This window comes from Polyodon spathula, chromosome 18 (assembly GCF_017654505.1).
Source record: "Polyodon spathula isolate WHYD16114869_AA chromosome 18, ASM1765450v1, whole genome shotgun sequence".
NCBI classification, from domain to species: Eukaryota; Metazoa; Chordata; class Actinopteri; order Acipenseriformes; family Polyodontidae; genus Polyodon; species Polyodon spathula.
The window spans coordinates 17984506-18002805 of NC_054551.1; the positions used below are offsets into that span (position 1 = coordinate 17984506).

General features: G+C 40.3%; 1 protein-coding gene across 4 annotated transcripts in view; it reads right to left on the bottom strand.

The window, feature by feature from the left end:
* Window positions 1–18300, bottom strand: part of LOC121330947 (voltage-dependent R-type calcium channel subunit alpha-1E) — a 149528-nt gene that overhangs the window by 75609 nt on the left and 55619 nt on the right. For all 4 annotated transcript variants that reach the window (XM_041277954.1, XM_041277953.1, XM_041277952.1 and 1 more), the window contains exons 3-5: window positions 12614–12717; window positions 12221–12379; window positions 11363–11562 (exon numbers count right to left, since the gene is read on the bottom strand). In XM_041277954.1, coding sequence (XP_041133888.1) covers window positions 11363–11562; window positions 12221–12379; window positions 12614–12717 — 463 coding nt within the window. The remainder of the gene's footprint in view (window positions 1–11362; window positions 11563–12220; window positions 12380–12613; window positions 12718–18300) is intronic.

Sequence of the window (18300 nt, forward strand, 5' to 3'; positions counted from 1 at the left end):
CAAACTTTAGGCGCTTACTTTGTTGGTTGCTCTCAATAAAGGCTTTTTTTCTGGCAATCCTTCCAAATGAGCTATTGGCATGGAGGTGGAATCTAATTGTAGATTTGGAGACTTGGTGACCCCAAGATGCAATCAGGTTCTGTAATTCTCCAACTGTGGCCCTTGGATTCTTCTTTGCCTCCTGAACCATCTTCCTCACAGTGCATGGGGGCAAGATGAACTTGCGTCCTCTACCAGGCAGATTTACCACTGTTCCACTGGTTTTGAACTTCTTAATTATTGCCCTAATAGTGGTAAGTGGTATATTTAAGTTTTTAGCTATTTTGTTGTACCAATTGCCTGATTTATGAAGGTCAACAACCATTTGTCTCTTTTCATTTGTGAGTTCTTTGTCTTTCCCCATGGTGATAGATGACAAATGGATTTTACATACGCATTACCTCATTTTTATACCCCAGTGAAACAGGAAGCCATAGAAGGCCATAATACAGTTTCTTAAGACTGAGATGTACTTAAAAAAGTAGAATGTTAATGCAAATTTAATTTTGTTTGATTTTATTTCTAAGAATCTTTAGGGGTGCCAATAATTTTGACACCTATCTTTTTGAGAAAAAAAAAAATACTTGTTAAAAATAAACAATTTCTCTGAGCAATTGTGTTAGTATAAAATAATATTGTTTTCCCATATTTTTTAGCATAAAATATAGCTCATTACCAGTGTTGTTTGTTTTATAAAGCCTTTTTTGCTCATCTTTATCAAGGGTGCCAATAATTTTGGAGATGCCTGTATGTCAGTAACATACATCCTCCGCCATGGCTGTGAATTCTAAATCAGAGCTCCTGACTGACATATATAAACAGTATATACATAATGTTAGGTTATTACCATAACCCTGGTTCCCTGAAAAGAATGACAACTATTACTGAATGGGAAAAGCCTCTCTGACCCGTCAATCACAGAGCATATATAAAAAAGCTGCCCTACCAGGGCTCTGCTGTGAGGAGTAAGTCCCTCCCACCTCCTGCTGAAGAGGGACGTCCTCACAGTAACATATCGCCCTTTTCTTTCGAAATCGAAGGTCAGCTGGGGACACGACCTCGAAGGGTAATGGTTGTCATTCTTTTCAGGGAACCAGGGTTATGTTTATAACTTAACGTTCCCTTTCAAGTGGAATGAAACCATTACAGAATGGGAAGCTGTACCAAAGCTGTTGTGGCTCCAGATTACCAACAGTACAGCCACACGGCGATAGCCTCAGAGCCCTCATGACGCCTAAGGGCATGGCACCTGCAGTACCAGTCTCCAGGATCATCTCAATAGGGCAGGTCACAGGATCGTGACCCTCAGCAATGCACCAGTTTTGGAAAACTTTCCATTTATATGAATATTGGGCTCTAGTGAGAGGCGCCCTAGCAGACTGTAGTGTCTCTACCACTGCATCTGGTAAACCTCATCTGGATAGATGGCTCCGTTCAACGGCCAGACTCAGAGTTGGAACTGGGCTGGGTTCGGGTGCCATAATAACCCCGCAGCTTGGCTCAGGAGGTCCTTGAGAAGTGAAAGCTGCCACGGTTGGCCCAACAACATGTTGGAGAGGCGAGCAAACCAGGGGCGCCTTGGCCATCTGAATGCAACCAGCAAAACCTTGACTCTCTCCACCCTGATCCTCTCTAGTGTCAGGGTTAATAATGGTAGCAGAGGGAATGCATACATAAGCCCCTGTGGCCAGGGGTGAGCTTGTGTGTCTACTTCACCGAAGAAGTGCGGTCAGTTCCCGAGCTGTTGCAGTCGTTGCCGAGGTAGGTGCCGAGGAAGAGTGCTGTCAGTGCCCAAGGCTTGAGAAGGGCACGTATGCCCAAGCTTGATGGTAGCCAAGTCAATACGATGTAGAGGACAGCACCGTGAGCCCGCGGGGTCACCCTACAGCACCACAAAAGCTCTAGGAATGTTAATTTTAAACTATACAAGGCAGTAAGCGAGAAGAATAAGCTAATCGCCAATCTCAATAGAGGGGTTGAAACCAACTCTAAACAGTAGAAATTACCGACGCGAGACTAAGGCAATGAGCAATCTCAAAAACACTCATATAACTGTAGCTTATCGTTCGCAATTCAATTTGTAGGTTGAAACCATACAAATGAGGCAATTTTCGGAACATAGAAAGCACAAGGCAATCTGTGACCTGTCTCAGTGAGGTGAGAGAGAAAATTGCGATATGCTACTGTGAGAACGTCCCTCTTCAGCAGAAGGTGGGAGGGACTTCCTCCTCACAGCAGGGCCCTGATAGGGCAGCTTTTTTATATACGCTCAGTGATTGACGGGTCAGAGAGGCTCTTCCTATTGGGTAATGGTTGTCATTCCACTTGAAAAGGAGCAATAGAATAAGAATTAGCAATGAAATGTTTAATCACAATTTGATAAGTGATTTTTCTGGATACAAAATTGTACCTCCTCATAATCTGATATGATCTATATCCTTAGCTAAATAATGTTAATACCAAGTTTCATGACGATTTGATAAGTGGTCGATCCTCCAGATGTATGGAACATTTAAAAGTGTGACATACATATGTAGGTCAGCTCCCCTAGATCCCCAAGCAATAGTAACATTTGAACCAATAGCCCAATAGGATGGAGTGGGTCGCTCTTCACACTGCTAAGCACATTTCTTGCCCCTTGCTGTTGATGTTAAATCTAATCCTTGATCAAACCTTGATCAGCTTCTAACTGACGTTGATCAGCCCTCTGGGAAACAATAACTAGACCAATGAAAGATCTTCACTTGACATATAATGATGATAAAGACTGAAGCAGGCAGGGTGCAATCAAGAACAAAAATAGGTTGGGTTACTTTAACAACAACATATTTTGGGCCAGAAAGTATCAGAGATCAACAGAACCAAACACACAGAGGCACACAGGTGTATATATTCAACCCAGGAGTGCCAAAGCCCTGTCTATGCAAACCAGGCTGATTATGGGTTTAATTACATTATGGAAATGCCACTGTGATATGGATGATTGTCTGGCATTCTGCCCTTGATCTTCTCTGAGCTGAGTCTCTCTATCTCTCTTGATATATTGTGCATCCAATTCTGCTACTCCCACCACACCAGCAGCTATTGCTCACCATGTCTTATTTTTTCAAACTTCAGTATTTCTCAGCTTTTTGGAAAGTAGAGAAAGAAAGGTGTGTTTATGTTTTTATTTATCATGTACAGTCTTCCCCTCTGTCTCCTTTGCCTTCACACTCTTCACTCTTTCCTCCCTCTCTCTCACTCCCACTCCTATCAGAAATCGGACCGGATGTTTTAGGAGTCAACGATACCCTGTAGTTCAGTAACAATAATAGTGAAAATAATAAACTTCTTTTCAACATCACACAGTCTCGCATAGATCTTTCAATTTGCAGATTATTTTGTGTATTTCAATCTCTACAATGCAGTAACTGAGTCTGCAGCCTACAGATTTTACACCAACAAGGTATATCCTGGTCAAAGTTGCTGAAGAGCATCTGAAAACGACTGCTATTTTTACCCCATGTGGTCTGAACCATCTTCAAGAGCTGCAGAGGACATAACAGCTTTCCCTTGCATTCTCTTTCTACCACTTTTTCTCCTCGCTCCCTCCTTCTTGTCTTACCCACTCATCTCTTCTTCCTTCATACTCTCACTGAGTCCCTTTCTTTTCACTCCATCTCCTCCTCAATTCCTTCTCTTCTCACTCTCATTCACTCTCTATCTCTTTCTCTCCCCCAATCATTCTTTGGATTGTGGGAGTGAGGTGTATGATTTAATGCTAGCCTGGCTTCTAAAAGAAGAGGACTTTGAATACACTATGTAACACAATTTTTGTTCCTGGGTAGTAAGTGTTATTTCCCAATTGCTTATGCCTCAAAAGTATAGAAAATGGCTATTATTCCCCACAAACTTTGCTTTTGTGACCAGGACAGTGATATTTTGAAATGTACCTATTTCCAATGAGAAAATGGTCTTTTCGTTCACATAAAGTCAGAAAAAAACAACATATGAATCCAAATTAACATGTATTTATACTAAAGTAATACAAAAATGACTACAAAAGATTTAGAAGTGAGTAGTTTTTCGGGATTTACGATTATACTGTAAATCACTTTCATGAATCAGCCCCCAAATGTAGTTTCCCATCAAATGTTCTCGTTATACTGTCCTTGGTAGCGGCATTCAAAGTCCAGTATATCCTGGTGGAAGCGCTCGCCTTGCTCCTACGAGTACGCTCCCATGTTCTCCTTGAATTTATCAAGATGAGCATCAAGGATATGGACTTTGAGGGACATCCTACAGCCCATTGTGCCATAGTTCTTCACCAGAGTCTCAACCAGCTCCACATAGTTTTCGGCCTTGTGATTGCCCAGGAAGCCCCTAACCACTGCGACAAAGCTGTTCCAAGCCGTTTTCTCCTTACTAGTGAGCTTCTTGGGGAATTCATTGCACTCCAGGATCTTCTTTATCTGTGGTCCGACGAAGACACCGGCTTTGACCTTTGCCTCAAACAGCTTAGGGAAGAAGTCTTGAAGGTATTTGAAGGCTGCCAACTCCTTATCTAGAGCTGTGACAAATTGTTTCATAAGGCCCAATTTGATGTGCAGTGGTGGCATCAGAACCTTCCGGGGGTCCACCAGTGGCTTCCACTTGACGTTGTTCCTCCCCACAGAGAACTCAGTCCACTGTGGCCAGTTCCGCCTGTGGTAGTGTGCCTTGGTGTCCTTGCTGTCCCAAAGGCAAAGATAGCAGGGAAACTTGGTAAAACCGCCTTGGAGACCCATCAGGAATGCCACCATTGCAGCCTCTTGGTGCCATCTCAGAAAAATGCAGATAAGAATCCACTTAGGCAGCTGGAACTAAACTGAACTGGTGGGCTTAAGGCCCCTGTATTTATACTACTATTTATATTACTGGAAAGTTCTAGAAAGTTCTAGAAGTTACTCCAAGTTTACTCAACACTAAATCTATCTGGAATGTTCTGGAAAATAGGTAAATTTCAAAATATCACTGTCCTGGTCACAAAAGCAAAGTATGTGGGGAATAATAGCCATTTTCTACACTTTTGAGGCATAAGCAATTGGGAAATAACACTTACTACCCAGGAACAAAAATTGTGTTACATAGTGTATTCAAAGTCTTCTTTTAGAAGCCAGGCTAGCATTAAATCATACACCTCACTCCCACAATCCAAAGAATGATTGGGGGAGAGAAAGAGATAGAGAGTGAATGAGAGTGAGAAGAGAAGGAATTGAGGAGGAGATGGAGTGAAAAGAAAGGGACTCAGTGAGAGTATGAAGGAAGAAGAGATGAGTGGGTAAGACAAGAAGGAGGGAGCGAGGAGAAAAAGTGGTACGCATATACTTTTGAGGCATAAGCAATTAGGAAATAACATTTACTACCCAGGAACCAAAAAAAAAAAAAAAAAAAAAATTGTTACACGGTGATATCGAACGAGATGTGATGTCAAGCTTTAGTTGGAGAAGGTTGAGCTGGTGCACGCAAACTTAAAAGAACTGCTTCAAGTATGAATAAAGTCAAAAGAGAGGAACAAGGTCTCCTGGGTAACCCATCTGGTTATTACAATCATACAAAACTTTACAAGCTACTGGCTATATGGGGCTCACTGTGGACTGTTTTGCAATGGATTTAAAGAAAAATAACCAGTGACTGGCATTTTTTGTATATCTGTTGCTGCATAACATTTGTGTGTGCAAAATGAAAAGATATTTCAGATATTACAGTGCTTGCATAACTGAAGATGAATCAGTAACTCCTGTATGGAATATTCTGTATTCATTCCTATTACAAGTGATTTTATAAATCCTTAAGATTCTGATATAATTTTCTTTAAAATTCAAACCTGTCTTTATTGTTTTAATGTATTGGGCTGTGCTTGTGTAACAGGCAGTTACAGATTCTGTCCCATCAATGATATGAGGTGAGGTCAAATGCTCTATCACCACAAATGCAGATGAGCCCGGTTCTTTTGCATAGACAAAAAAAAACTATTTCAATATTTTTTTTTCAATTTTTCAATAAGAATATTTTGTGTCAGTTGTGCAAGTTCCAACAGTACTAATCTATTAAATGTATCTGTTAAATACCTGCATTTGGAATTTCTAACATCTCTCTCCCTCCTTTTCTCTTCCTCCTTTTTCCTCATACTATCTATCTGCCCCCTTCCTCAAATGCACATTAACACAACACAGAGCCTCATTGAATAAACTGCCTTAATTATTATTCCACCCGAAGACACAGAAACACCCCCTCCTGCCTGACAGCGACACGGCACTCAAGATGCACAGCCCACTGAAACGCTCGCGGAGGGTTGCTGTGCTCTGTGTGCCGTCACAATCCCTGCTTGTTAGTTGACTCACATCTTTTCAATAGTCATTATTATTACTCCTTTTACTGTTTGCTCCAAGGCAAGGCAGATGGGACTGTAGGCGTATAATACATTTATCATTTTTCACACTATAATAGCACGCCTTCATATATATAACCCTTAGAAACCATTTTACAGTTAAACCTCCTTATATGTTCTTGTATAAAAAAACTTCACTTTTTATATTTATTGAAATCTCTCAGAGTTTACGGAGATGTCACTTCAATGTGTTGTCACCCAGTAAAGGCACTGCCTCCTGGTTATATCATCAGTCATATCGATTTGCAATGTCTGGCTGGAGACTCATTGGCTTGGGGTTGGATCATGCAGCACGACCTGAACAGAACTGCCTAGCCTCTTGCCTCCAAAGTTCTGTAACTTCATAACATCTGCTGCTTATTTTCGGCAGGTAAAAAAAGGTGATTGAATTGACAGTCTGAAGTACACCCTTTAGTTTCTAGAATATACTTTTTTTACTGCTCTTTGGTATAAAACTACAATCAGTGTGCCTCAAGACTTCTGTGCCTAGGTCGCCTTTGTCATAGAACTCCACCAAACACAACAGAACAACACAGTCCTCTGATTTTTGAGTCTTGAGTTTAAGCTTAAAATTACTGAACAGCATCAACATACCTATGGCAAATTCAAATATAGATATCAACTCATTTATTTGAGGATAACTTTACAGACCCAGACTTTGTAATGACTGAAGGGCAGTAACACTAAAGGGAATCAATCTGGAGAAATCCTTCAAACATGGAACCAGCACTGGTGAAATGCATTTCTTGCAAAATGTGGATCCTCTGAGCCTCCTGAATGAGATTGCTTGTACATCAAATGCTTCTATATTTTACATCTCAGGAGCCAAGTCACTGCTTTGGAGGAACAATTTGTCAACATTGTGGTGGTCGTACATTTGGTATAATGCAAGCAATAGGGATTCAGGTACATCCAACACTGGGAAACCTTCCACCACAAACTGCACTAGTACAAACGGGATCCAATGCCCTAGGTTAGGGTATAAACATGGAAGTGAGGAAATGTTTAAACTAGGTTAGAGGGGGAGAGGGTACAATAGACAAGACTGCTGAATAACAGGGAGAAACAAGCGAAGAGCTGAAGACATGGAAGGCACGGCGGGAAACAATAGTAACATTTTAAAATGCCTGTGTTTAAGGAAGTATTACAAACAAACTACTAGAGTTAGAAGCTACAGTAGCTGCAGAAAACTATGATGACATTGGGATTATGGAAATTTGATTTACCTCAAGTGAGTTTGTGCTGTTTAGGAGGGACAGGTAAGGCAGAAGAGGAGGACAGGCTGTGTTGTACAGGGTGATTAGAAAGTAAGTTAATACATCAACACACCATATCATTGATGTGGAGTGTGCTACATGCTTCCAAACATGGATACCAATGATAGCACCTCTTTGTATAACAACATTAGAGATGCATGCAAGGAAGGGGATGCCATAATCATGGGGGACTTCAACTTCCCAGGTATCGACTGGAACAACCCCACAGAATGAGGAGCGACAGAGCTGGACAAGGTGGAAGTGGTAAATGACTGCCTCTTAAAATACATTTAAATGCCCCTACAACAGATATAACAGTTACCCTCTGGGAATGTAATGTTCAAGTAGGATTGTGCGAAAGAGAAATGGCAGTGGCAAATGGGTTACTCTTGTTATGTTTGGCTTTTACCCAATCCCTGGAAATCATGTGGAAACATCATAGGGGGACAGCAAGGCTTTTGTAGGAATCATTGTTGTGTTTTTAATTTGATATGCAGGGTTCTAATCAAGTGGCCGGTGGGTGTATAGAGGTGGCTATGGACTACTGAAAGGGGTTTTTGTTCCTGTGTGCAGTCTCTGCTAAAAGTGAGTGAAAGCTTTTATAAAAAGAGGATTTATTTAGTTTTGCTCTCATCTAGATCCACTTAACAGCTCAGCAAGCCAGATGACAGGGAACATCAAATCGAAATGGTCTGACCAAAGAAAACATAGAAAGTGTGATCGAGAAGCGTCTTCGAATTGTGATTAAAATACAACTGATAGGGCGGAGCAGAGAGCCTACCATAACATTAATGTAGTAAATCACTGGCATGAAGTCACAGCCTGACAACTGAAGACAGCAGTGCTAACGATGTTATTCACAGGAGCTGACAGGGGGTTAACTGTACATCAACAACTGCTGCTGCAGAGTCTCTTATAATAGGACCACTTTTACATCTCATTCGAGAGATATTTTATCTAGAAGAAACTTAAAAGCAGAAGAGATCTTTTTTGCAAAGTTAAATTGTAATATATATATATATTATATATATATATATATATATATATATATATATATATATATATATATATATATATATATATACAGCTCTGGAAAAAATTAAGAGACCACTGCAAAATTATCAGTTTTGCTGGTTTTACTATTTATAGGTATGTGTTTGGGTAAAATGAACATTTTTGTTTTATTCTATAAACTACTGACAACATTCCTCCCAAAATTCCAAATAAAAATATTGTCATTTAGAGCATTTATTTGCAGAAAATTACAACTGGTCAAAATAACAAAAAAGATGCAGTGTTGTCAGACCTCGAATAATGCAAAGAAAATAAGTTCATATTCATTTTTAAACAACACAATACTAATGTTTTAACTTAGGAAGAGTTCAGAAATCAATATTTGGTGGAATAACCCTGATTTTCAATCACAGCTTTCATGCGTCTTGGCATGCTCTCTACCAGTCTTTCACATTGATGTTGGGTGACTTCATGCCACTCCTGGCGTAAAAATTCAAGCAGCTCGGCTTTGTTTGATGGCTTGTGACCATCCATCTTCCTCTTGATCACATTCCAGAGGTTTTCAATGGGGTTCTGGTCCGGAGATTGGGCTTGATTGACCTGGCTGTGTGGCAAGGAGCATTGTCCTGCTGGAAAAACCAATCCTCAGAGTTGGGGAACATTGTCAGAGCAGAAAGAAACAAGTTTTCTTCCAGGACAACCTTGTACTTGGCTTGATTCATGCGTCCTTCACAAAGATAAATCCGCTCGATTTCAGCCTTGCTGAAGCACCCCCAGATCATCACCGATCCTCCACCACATTTCACAGTGGGTGCGAGACACTGTGGCTTGTAGGCCTCTCCAGGTCTCCGTCTAACCATTAGTCGACCAGGTGTGGGCAAAGCTGAAAATTGGACTCATCAGAGAAGATGACCTTACTCCAGTCCTCTACAGTCCAATCCTTATGGTCTTTTGCAAACCTCAGCCTGGCTCTTCTTTGCTTCTCATTGATGAAGGGCTTATTTCTAGCTTTGCACGACTTCAGCCCTTTCCCTAGGAGCCTGTTTCGAACTGTCCTTGCCGTGCACTTCACCCCAGCTGCCGTTTGCCATTCTTTTTGTAGGTCACTTGATGTCATCCTACGGTTGCTGAGTGACATTCGAACGAATTGGCAGTCATCCCGGTCAGTGGAGAGTTGTTTTCGCCCTCTGCCGGTCTGTAGCTTTGTTGTCCCCAGTGTATGCTGCTTGACCTTGTTCTTATGAACCGCCATCTTTAAAATTTTAAGGATGGAAGCAACCCGACGCTCACTGTATCCCTCTGCCAGTAAAGCCAGAATTGAACCCTTCTTTTCCTCACTCAAAACTTTCCTTTTCAACTCTTTGGGCATGGTCAATAGTTATTTTTGGATTCCAATTACTTTTGAGGTACTACTAGCACTGTTTTGCCATCCAGCTGGTCCTATTGCAAGAGGATAGTGATGACCACAGGAGTGGTTTTTATACTTTTCCTCGTTAAATAAGATTTGGTTCAGGTGATCCCCTAATCAGTACCTCATTCAGTAGAATGAGGTGTGCCTGTGTTGGAATTCAACAGACACTGGAATGGAATGGCTGCCATACATGTAGAGATGCTGATTTAAGAAAAATTTGCAGTGGTCTCTTAATTTTTTCCAGAGCTATATATATATATATATATATATATATATATATATATATATATATATATATATATATATATATATATATATATATATATATATATATATCATGCATGGAGCTTGACTATATTTTGAATGCTATATAATACTGTTTGATGAAGTGTAAAATACTGTTGTACACCTTACCGCCTTTTTAACACAGAACAACGGCAGTTTCAAGTAGAACAACAAGCACTGGGATTATTCAGGTTACTAACACATTAGGAGGAATCTACCATTCATTGAAACTAGGCAAGGGAACTGAGCTTTGGACTTCTCTAAGGTGTCATTAATTATACCTCAAAGAAAATGCTAACATGCATATTGTAATAACTGTCCATTAAATTGCACATTGTTTTTCTTCTGTCATTTTTTTTCTTTTGACCCTTTCTGTAACGGTTCAAGCTTTCTGCTCAGAGATTGAACAATTCTAGGCCCCTAGTCAAGAACACCTGTTTTTTTTAAATATAATACTGTTTGATGTCCATGATATTTCATAATGCTTTTTATGAATATGAATAACTCCACTTAATGACAGATTGCTTGTGCAGACTAGGAAACATGCTCCACTCAACACAGCACGGTAGTTAAGCAGGTTTGGGTATGTCTCTAATAAAATGCCGTTTAACTTATTTTTTTAAAAACTAGATTAGTCTTGAACTACTTTACCGAAGGAAACATTAGGTAATCTAAGATTAGTGATAATCAGGTTCTGTGAAACCAACCTTAGACAGTTAAATTAGTAATAAATGGGATTTTAAAAAAAGAAAAAAAGATACTTAGTGCTGATGCAGCTAAATAAAGGTTAGTGCATAGGGCCCATTATTGAATACATGTATTATACAGTGAATCCACAATATATTGAATGAAGCCATCTATTGAACTAGTTTTTTTAGTACAGTGGTAAAGACAATCTGAGAACATCTAAACAATACAAACAAATGTGAGTCGCTTCAGGTAACTTACATTGTAGAGGACTGTGGACCAGCCCTCCATAGTGATGCATTGGAAGACAGTCAGCAAAGCAAACAGGATGTTATCGAACTGCGTGATCCCGTTGTTAGGACCGATCCAGGGCTTATTGCATTCATAGTTCTCAGGACAGCCTTTGTCTCGGCAGGGGAAGTCCAACTCCGACTCATCAAGGGCTTCAAAATCTTTCAAATCTTAAAAAAAACAACAACTACAGATCAAAAACAAGCATCTCCGAGGGATCTCTGATGGAACAGAATATAAACATAAAGAAAATGAAATGCGAAAAAGATCTGAAGATAGAAATAGTGTGGCAGTACAGTATATGACATTACTATTCTAATATAACCAAGCTTACAAGAGATAATATGAATCCTTTGGGTTTTCTTTCAGAAATGATCACATACAAAGTGGAAATATTTAAAATGCATATACTGTTACGATGATGCTTTTAGGTTGACGGGTAGAAATAGTCTCAATATAGCAGCTATAGTAGGTCAAATTCATGGTCAGCATATTAGCGTGTTTGCATAACCCTGAAGTCACCAGCTCAGGAGATAGTGTATGATGGCCACAATCAAACATGACCTAGAGCTGGGCTTCCCATCCTGGGGGCCCCATGTTGTGGAAACTAAATGTATTTTTTTTTTTACATTTCAGTTAGACTATTAGATCTGCAGCATTAGTGTTTGAACTACAGCACATGAAGTGTTTAGGTGCAAGAACCATACATATATTACATTGAAAAAAGGAGGACTAGTGATGAAATTGCTACTGCTCCTTGAACATTAAAAATAAGTTTTGACTATCCCTAGGATTACAATTTTAGGTACAGCATGTCTGATCACTCACCTGTCAGGTTGGCACGAAGGCCGCAAGTCCGGTGCAACTTGCCACTGTAGAACTCCAGTCCAATGATTGCAAACATGAGAATGGCAAAGAAAAGGAGCAGCCCGATCTGCAGCAGAGGTATCATGGCTTTCATTATGGACTTCAGCACAATCTGTAGACCTGGAACAAGAGGCAACACACCACTGTCACTCTGCTTTCGTTGCAGGTCATCTCTGGAATGCCATGTTCAGAAACTGTTAACTCTGTAAGCAGGAGCTCTCAACACCCAAAGCCCTTTCTCCATCTCACATGGTTTATGTGTCATCAACCATAAATAGAGACAGCACAGCCCTAGAGTTGGCAATGAGCCAGCGTTGTTTTCTATAGACATGACATCATAACGGATATACTTACTGGGAATGCCTGAGACCAGTTTGAGAGGCCGAAGCACTCTGACTGCTCTCAGTGTCTTCAAGTCCACACGTGTGTTGATGTGAGCACCAGCATATGCCAGGATCCTGCAATCAGACACACACACACACATGTGAAACACATGAAACACATATGTGTGTGAAACACTGTGACAGTAACAGCATTTGGAAAGAAACAAGGTTGCAGAAACAGCTCATTTCTGAGTTTCATCTTCGCCTTTTCATTTCTTTGTGCCAGTCCATTGCTGCGAAGGACATTTGCTTGATCACAGGGTAGTGTGAAGGATTATTGAAAGGGATCAACCAACACTTTTTTTAACTTTAAAAGGAACATTTTGAAAACTAATTTTGCCAGAAATAAAAATGTCAACTTGCGCACATCTTCCCATTGTGTTTTTAGTATATAATATACAAGCAATACAAGCAAATTGTAGTTCAGGAAGATAATGAACCAAGTCCATCTCTAATGAGTTCCCCCTAGTTGGGGAGAATGATGTGTTAAGAAGGGATGACCCCTGATGGGCCGAATCGCCGTTTCTCGTTCTTAAACTTTTCTTATGTTCTTCTGTTCTCAAATTTCACTAATATTAGATTTTTTTTCCCCCACCATGATCACTATGGAAACTTTTTTCATAAATATTTCAGCATGACTAATGCTGTTAGATCTACAGGTGGTTTCCAGATCAATGGCAGGTGTGTAACCCTGTGTACACCGACCACAGCGCTTGACATATGTTGCTTAAAAAAAGACTTTGGCTCTATTGAGCACAGTAGAAAAAGAAAGAACATGAGGGCAGCTACAAAAAACAGTTTATCTTAAATAGGTTTTTCCCTGCAATGAATAATGAATCATATCCTACAAGTTTCCTCATGCTTCCACACACTTGTTATTTTTAACAGTGCTCTGCTGTGCTCAGGCAAACACAGTGAGATCTGAAATAACTACTCAGCGACTGGGACTGGACTTTAGGTAGACTGTCCATCAGCAAGATATTATTACAAAAGCATGGTATTTTGCATTCATGAAATGAGCATTTGTAAATAGGTTGATTGATTTGTACTTTTTATTAATTCTAGACTGATCACATGTAGAAAAGATCAGGACCATTCTATGTATATAACAGGCTAGCTAAAACCGCAGACACCACAGCGCTATGGATGATCAATACCCAGTCGATCATATGCTTGAAATCGGTTCAAATTGTTACTGTAGTAATGTTTAGCAAATTAAATAAGGTTTTAATTAACCCTATCCCTAACTCTATCCCTAACCCAAACCTTAACCCTAAACCTAATCCTAACCCTAACCTTAACCCTTAGCTAAAAAATAACAATGTTTGCTAACAGTTAATAAACAAACAAAAAAACGGCCCTTAAAATAAAGCGTGATTAAAAATAGTTCCATAAAATGTCTCTGCCATGCACATCCATTCATTTATATAGGTCTCAAATGTGTAGGTTTAAAAAACAACATGTTGTAGTAAACCTATCAACTGCTTCCCCTCTTGACTGACATGCTTTCAGCCAGTAACATGACCCAGATAACACTATTGCAGTGAAATTACACAGGAAGTGCAATAAAATATTCTGACTCAAGAGACATTTTGTATTACTGTACAAGAATCTGCACAGTTGGAACTACAAAGTAGCAAGAGTTTGAATAAAGATGGAACATTTTCCATCACTATGTAGTCTAGGGTCCAGAATTCAAGCGCCCCTAATCAAAGACGCTGCCACATGAACACTGGCGTGAATGCTATGCAATCCATTAAAACCTCACGAAATTTCACAATCAGACATGTTCTATACACCATATCCCCTCTGATTTCTGACATTGTGTGTGGAAGGCAAGTCAAGCAGAAAATGAAAATTAGGGGTGTTTGATTCCTGTTAAGACCAGTATCACATTAGATGTTGCTCCAGTCTTGACAGTAACCATTGTAGAAACAGTGGGCATAAGACTCTGTATGGCAAAGAAGTACATACCATATTTAACTGGACCATTTTACAAAGTCAAAATACATGTGATTGTACAGCAACCCAAACCGTCTGACCAGTGGTCTGAGCTTAACATGCATTACAACATTAACACCACACGATTCAGCACAACTGTCAGTCTGCTTGCAACAGTATAAAAAAAAAAAAAATAATAATAGAGTCAGTATGTGTTTGCAAACTGAAGAATACAAAACCTTGGAGGATCTTGGCATGAATATAAAATGGAGCCCACGCATGTACACACACCCACACCCACACACACAAACACACGTTCAATTGGATTAAATTGTGCTCTGCATGTTTAACAAAGACTATATTTCTCCTATTCTAGACAAATGGACATAGTAAAATAGTACCATTACCCTAACCATTAAGCCAACCATTACCCTAACCATTACCCTAACCATTAGCCTAACAATTACACCAACGATTACCCTAACAATTACACCAACCATTACACCAACCATTACCCCAACCATTACCCTAACTATTACACCAACCATTACACCAACCATTACCCCAACCATTACACCAACCATTACACCAACCATTACCCCAACCATTACCCCAACCATTACACCAACCATTACCCCAACCATTACACCAACCATTACCCCAACCATTACACCAACCATTACCCTAACAATTACACCAACCATTACCCCAACCATTACACCAACCATTACACCAACCATTACAACCATTACACCAACCATTACCCCAACCATTACACCAACCATTACACCAACCATTACACCAACCATTACCCCAACCATTACCCCAACCATTACACCAACCATTACCCCAACCATTACACCAACCATTACCCCAACCATTACACCAACCATTACCCCAACCATTACCCCAACAATTACACCAACCATTACCCCAACCATTACACCAACCATTACCCCAACCATTAAAGCATTATCCTAACCATTACCCCAAACATTACCCCAAACATTACCCCAACCATTACACCAACCATTACCCCAACCATTACCCCAACCATTACCCCAACCATTACCCCAACCATTACACCAACCATTACCCCAACCATTACACCAACCAGTAACCTTAACCATTACCCCAAACATTACCCTAACCATTACTCTAACCATTATCTATAAACCCTATTCCCAGCCCTAAACATAGCCCCGATTCCCAACCCCAAACCAAACCCTAATCTTGATCCCTATCATAATTACTACAATAACCATCACCTGTAATCCCTACTCCTAATCCTAATATCCTAATTCCCAAACCCTAACCCTAACCCTAACCCTAACCCTCAACCTCAACCCCTTCCTTAATAGTCTTGACCCAGAGCCCGGTCTAAACTCCTAAAACCTAACCCAATCCAATCTCCCAACCCTAAAACTTAACATTACCCCAATCCCATCCTCAACCTTTATCCTAACCCCATTCCTGACCTTAACCCGCATTCCTATTATAGACCCTCACTCCCTACCTTACCCTAATTTTTAATTCCAAATCCCTACTCTTTTCTAATTCTTTTTCATTTTTACTTCTATTCTAACCCTAAATAAATATGATCAGTTCAAACCTAGAGGCCAATTTCTCCTACTACCATTTTTACACCCACTTATACCATTCATGTCCTCACTTCATGTTTACCCTATTTTCACTTTAATAAATTTGGATTAACTTTTAATCTTAGATTTCATGTTTAGTTTCACAAAGATTTTAATGTATTTCTTTTATTTTTACTTTATTACATATTTGAAAGAGTAGATGGAATTGACATCTCTTAATGATATGGTAGAGATGAAGGTATGAAGGGCACCCTTAACCTTTTTTTCACTTATTTTATTTTTATTTATTCAGTTCACTTAATTTATTTCACTTTTTAATGTAATTTGTACACTTTTTCACTTACATATAATCCCTTTTTGACTTATGGTTCCATTCACACCTTTTATTTTTCAAATCTCCTTATTTACTTATGTGTCTTAATAGACGCAGATGTATGTATTTTTATAATCCCCGTATAGAGGATGATTACTTATACAGTGATCATAAACTGCAGTTACTATGCTTTGAGTTTGAGACATTGTAGAAGTAAAACAAATCTGAACAATTTTTATGTATTCTATTTGGCTTGGATGTTGCATAGCGTCTAGTACCCATGATTCTAAGAAGTTTGCATAGCTTTTAGTACCTATAGTCAGAGTTCAAATTACAGGGGGACTTAGGGAGACTCGGCCCACTTAGTTCCGACCACGGCCCCATTAAATCAAAATCCAGGAGGGCCCAGTCATATCCATCATCATCTGTATTATCAGAGCTGATGGGCCATTTTAACATTTTAATGGGTGTAATATTTTCAACCACACTGCAAGTGGTGCTGTAGGCTACTACAGCCAGGCATTCCCCCAGGAGCGTAACGTTCACTCTGGTAACGTTAGCTAGCCTATTAATTGGTCAACTGATGGGACCTCTGCCCTCAATGGGAGAGTAACAGGATTAATTACCAGGCTACAAAGCAACTTCCCCACTGTTCAAGCAGAACATTGCTTAGCCCATCGTCTTGAGCTGGCCGTGCATGACTCCCTGAAGGCCGTGAAGGGATGCAATCACTTTGAGTTTTTCATTTCAAAGCTCTATGCCATCTACAACCAGTCCCCAAAGAGCGCAAGGTTACTGAGAGGCGCAGCAGAGGAACGGAACATGACACTCCTTAAAATCGAACAGATGTTCACCATACGCTGGGTGGCCAATAGTTACAAGACAGTCAAACCAGTGTGGCACGACTTCCCAGCATTAGCGAAACAGTTAAAAGAAGCGAGCGAAGACCCAGCCCGCTCCAACACTGACAGGAGGCAACACGCTGGACTGCACAAACAGCTGGCAAGCAAAGGCTTTGTAGGTGACCTGGCCTGCATGAAGGACATCCTGCTGGAGCTCCAGGCCCTCTCCCAAAAGCTACAGAAGAGGGACATTAACTTGACAGAGTCAAGCCGCCAGATAATGCAAACCATAGAAGTGTTACAGGCCATGAAAGACAAAGGTGGAAAATCTACCCAAACAGCTGTACAGCGCATCTCAGCTGGCGCATTCAAAGATGTTGTACTGATGGATGGCAGAGGAAAATCAACAGGTTGCATTTCCACCAAGCAGTAATTGTCAACCTGTCAAAATGCCTATGTGGCAGGCTGGTGAGTGGATAGAGGTCAATGGGAATGATGGTGGAGAAACACTGAAGAGGCTCATCGTTGCGGGTAAAACATTCCTTCCCACATCAGCAGAATGCAAGAGAGGCTATTGACAACAAGGCCCGAAACCGGTTAAGGGAACAAAGCTTAAGTGCGCTCCTTTTTCTGGACATCAACACACCCCTGCTTGAGCAGTTCAACCCAAGGTCCTTTGAGAGGTCGTGGTTTAAGGCAGGCCATCGTCTTTCTACGTCGTGGAGAACTGGAGTAGATGCCAGTGAAGAGGACAACAGATCAGTGTTCAGTACCTCCAATAGGTGAGTAAGTTGATTCTCTATTTGATCCTCTCTCTCTCTCTCTCTCCGTGCGTAATTGTGATTTTTGTTGTGAGAGGCGATGCGCTGTAGCCTACCACTTGCAGTTATCTCTGTGGTCATAGATGACTTACAGTCACCAGAGAACTCATTTAACTCTGTAGTATGCTAATGTGTGCAGT